At 39.8% G+C, this 3879-nt stretch overlaps 1 protein-coding gene across 1 annotated transcript in view; it reads right to left on the bottom strand.

Annotated features, from left to right (window-relative positions):
* Window positions 1–2798, bottom strand: part of LOC109475199 — a 7949-nt gene extending 5151 nt beyond the window's left edge. Inside the window, exon 1 of the mRNA XM_019775785.1 lies at window positions 2741–2798. Coding sequence (XP_019631344.1) covers window positions 2741–2798 — 58 coding nt within the window. The remainder of the gene's footprint in view (window positions 1–2740) is intronic.
* Between the last annotated feature and the right edge of the window lie 1081 nt (window positions 2799–3879).

Below are 3879 nucleotides of genomic sequence, written 5' to 3'. Positions count from 1 at the left end.
TTCCAATGATAGAGAATTGTTGCCAACAATATTCTAGGAAAAGTCACCAAGTTTGGCCCTCTACGGCTAGCCGTTCAGACGCTAGGTGACATCAAAGTTGCCGCGGGAACTTTTAGCCCCCCCCCGGTCTAGGTAGGGTTAAAAATCAAGACCATGGCATGCCCAGGACAAAAGAAACAAAAAATGGAAATTCTGCTGCAGTACCAAGGGCATTCACCAAGAGGCCCATATTTGACTTTGACCTTTGTCTTTCCAAGACTTACCATCATACCAAATATCATCACTATCCATAAAGGCGTTCTGAAGTTATGCTGACTACAAATGTGCGGAAACACACACAGACAGACAGACATACACACACAAACACACAGACATACATACATACAGACATGCCAAAAACAATACCCCCATTTTTCATGGAGGTTATGATTGTCAAAATGTTACAGTTTGTATCTGAGTGTATATCAGGTGATCCTCTAAGTGAAATATTACGTAGGAATTGTTCAGACATGTTGTGTACATCAAAGATAGAGCCTACCAAGTTCTGTACATTGCTGAGTAGGGTGGCTCTTTGCTGATTATATACTTGGCAGAGTAACAGAAAATGTATGGCGCTTTCACAACGAGACCCGCAGATACAAGCTGCACTAGATAAACTGTGGTTAAGACTTCAGACTTGAGTTACTAATAGTAGAATTACAGTTCACTTACATAAGTACACATTAAATTAACGTATTAAAATAACAGAGTATTATAAGATGTAAATGACACAGTATTAAAATCTTGTTAAAACGCTTTAAATTTAATCGATTAAAAGTCAATATCAATATTGCACATTAAAAGTCAATGTCAATATTGCGGATAGTACATTCAGTGGAGAGAGGAGTTAAGCAATCTGACAATGTGGGGAATGCTGCTATTGTAGAAGCGAGCAGTTCTAGCACTGACAGAGTCCAGGTTGTTACATGTTCGAGTCTGGCGACCACTGATCTCCATACGGGACGGGGGGGGGGGCATTCACGGAAGGAGGGGGAGCTCAAAAGTCTGCGCCCGAACTTCCTGCTGAGCTGATCGCGTCTGGACTCCAGTGTGGGAAGGTTGAGCTGGGCGCACGCTTCTGAGTAACAGGTGTACTGAGTCCCCAGGATTGTGCGGCACGCTCGACGCTGGATGATCTCGAGTTGTTTAGTCTGGGTTCTGGTGAGGCCTGGGCTCCAAACAGGTGCAGCATATTCCAGCAGCGGTAACACATAACAGGTGTACACGGTGAGCAGGTCTTTTGGGGGAAAGGCGGAACTTCTTTAGTCGTCTTAGGAGAAAGAGACGCTTTGAGCCCTGTTTGGTGACGTGATTAACCCTACCTAGACCGGGCTTTTTTTGACATGGGGGGACCGGGGTGGGGGCTCTTTTGACCCCCCCTAAGAACTCGCAAACGGTATGTCGTATGACCACCAAATTTTCAGAGAATGGTGTACTAGTGAAAATTTATCATATCTACAATTTTTATGACGTAATATGACGTCATTATGACGTCATTAATGTGATTTTATTGGCCAAAACCGTCTAAATAGGTTTTTCCCCGAAAACCTCCCTGTTATACAACATAACTTTACCAAAAGTGTTTATGACAGAATATTAGTGTGTACTAAGTCTTATGTTGCCCATAGCAACACCGGTGACGTCATAAAATGACGTCATGCATATTTAAGATATCCGCCATCTTGGATCATCAATCTTGAATTTTCAAAAGTAGTTTTTTTTTCATGATAAAGCCTAAAATACATTGTAAACATACTAAACACCTTCATTCAAACCTTTTTTGTAAAAAGAAATGGAAGTATTGATGAAATTTTAATGAAAATAACCCGTATATACCTGTTCTAATGATATGGTCCGCCATCTTGGATTTTGTCCAATGACGTCATCAAATTAGCACAAATTATGCATATTTAATGATAAAATTTACATAAAATTATATGGGATGTTATTAATATTAGAAACCATGAGTAACTTGACATAAAACCGATAAAATTCAATTGTTGAAACAAAAAGTACTAAATTTAGCAAAAAATGCCTGTCAGAAACCCGTTGCCATGGCAACACAAAAAATTATTATCTTATTCCAATGATAGAGAATTGTTGCCAACAATATTTTAGGAAAAGTCACCAAGTTTGGTCGTTCTACGGCTAGCCGTTCAGACGCTAGGTGACATCAAAGTTGCCGCGGGCACTTTTAGCCCCCCCCCCCGGTCTAGGTAGGGTTAAAGTGTGTAAGGTGTGGCTCTCCCCAAACACAGGACCACCAGGTCCTATCCGAGGGACGTCCCTAACCTAACCGAAGCTAGGTACTTATTCCTATCAGAGTAAAGTGAGGAAAGTTGTGTAAAGTGTTTTTCCTAAGGGCACAAGACCGGTTACATGGGTAGGACTCGAACCCGGGAACACTTGGTCCTGAGCCGATCACGCTACCGCTTACGCCACACGACCCCACCCCATTCTTTGTAGAAGTATAACGAGCGCGTCGCGAAATTATATGGCTGGCCGGATTTAAGAATCATTCATTTCAATTGTTTTTATTAATGTGTCCAAGTATTTAATAGACAAGTAGCCTGTATAAGACTTCGTGTATAGAAACATACAATTCTGCCTTTGATGTGTCCTTTTTGGTATAAACATTTGAACAACTTTCAAATAAAGCACTTCTGTCAGACATTATACAAAAAAAAATAAAGTTTCCTACCGTTGACAAAGTCCTGGCAGATGATGACCAGAGAGACAGCAGTAAGCAGGCCCCTCATCTCACCGGTCCGTGCTTATCCGACTCCGCAGGAATTGATGAAGCGTCTGTGCGACCTCCTGCCAAGATCCTAAACCTCAAGTGATGTGAATATAAGCTGTGGAAAAGCTCTGATAAAACCCAGGAAATTCCGAAGAGGAAACGGGAGAAGAAAACCCAAGGACGAAACAGGCGACAGAGGACTGTATGGCCAAGGGCGGGAGTGTCCTTGGTATGACGGAAAGCAAAACTTCACATTGCTAAATAGCTTCCCAACTATAGGTATCTAAATGAAGGTGCATGGCAAATGGCGTTCTATACCATTCTTTCCACACTAACTATGTAACGTTATGTGAAAAAAGCATGCTGAATAAACCGTATCAATCACTTTTGAAACGAGACTTTTGACTAATCTTAAAAATAACAAAAACATTATTTCAAGCCATTTACACAGTGAATATACAGGTAGAGTCGTTTCAATGTGTGACATCATCTAAATCAAAACTCAGGAGCTGTTTTTAAGGTAACAACAGCCACACATTGTATGGGGATTCTTTGTCACATTCCTGGAATTTCATCACCATCGTTGTTAACACGTCGTTGTTAGGGCTGATGGTTTTGTAAAAATTAAATACAACTAGAGTCCCACGATCTCATACCTTCGCCAAATGATGTTAATCTTTATCAAGTTTATGACAAAGTAAAGATTATTCCTCCTGATTTTGCAAATAGGATCCTCATTTGCATGAATTATATGAGTTGATCATATTATCCATAAAAGACAGCCTTATCTTAAAAAAGAAAGCCATTCTATCATTACCTCATAAATCATGCAAATGAGGTCCTTATTTGAATAAATTATGTTTAATGATGTTCACATTCACTTAACTTGCAAATACCCTAAGTATGAAATTCCAGGCAGTTACCATTATGGAATTATAACATTTTCTCATTAATTATGCAAATTAAGTGTTAATTTACATAATTAATATCTGCCTGTGTTTTTCTCGTTGTCAATTACATATGTCTCAAGCTTGAATAGTCCTATAATGTAATGCAGCTGATTTACCGAATTTCCTCATTAATTATTGCAAATTACGTCC

The sequence above is a fragment of the Branchiostoma belcheri genome, unplaced genomic scaffold (genome assembly GCF_001625305.1).
Source record: "Branchiostoma belcheri isolate BF01 breed outbred unplaced genomic scaffold, Haploidv18h27 scaffold103, whole genome shotgun sequence".
Taxonomy (NCBI): domain Eukaryota; kingdom Metazoa; phylum Chordata; class Leptocardii; order Amphioxiformes; family Branchiostomatidae; genus Branchiostoma; species Branchiostoma belcheri.
The sequence above is the reverse complement of the archived record's forward strand: the minus strand, read 5'-3'. Positions and strand labels throughout refer to the sequence as shown.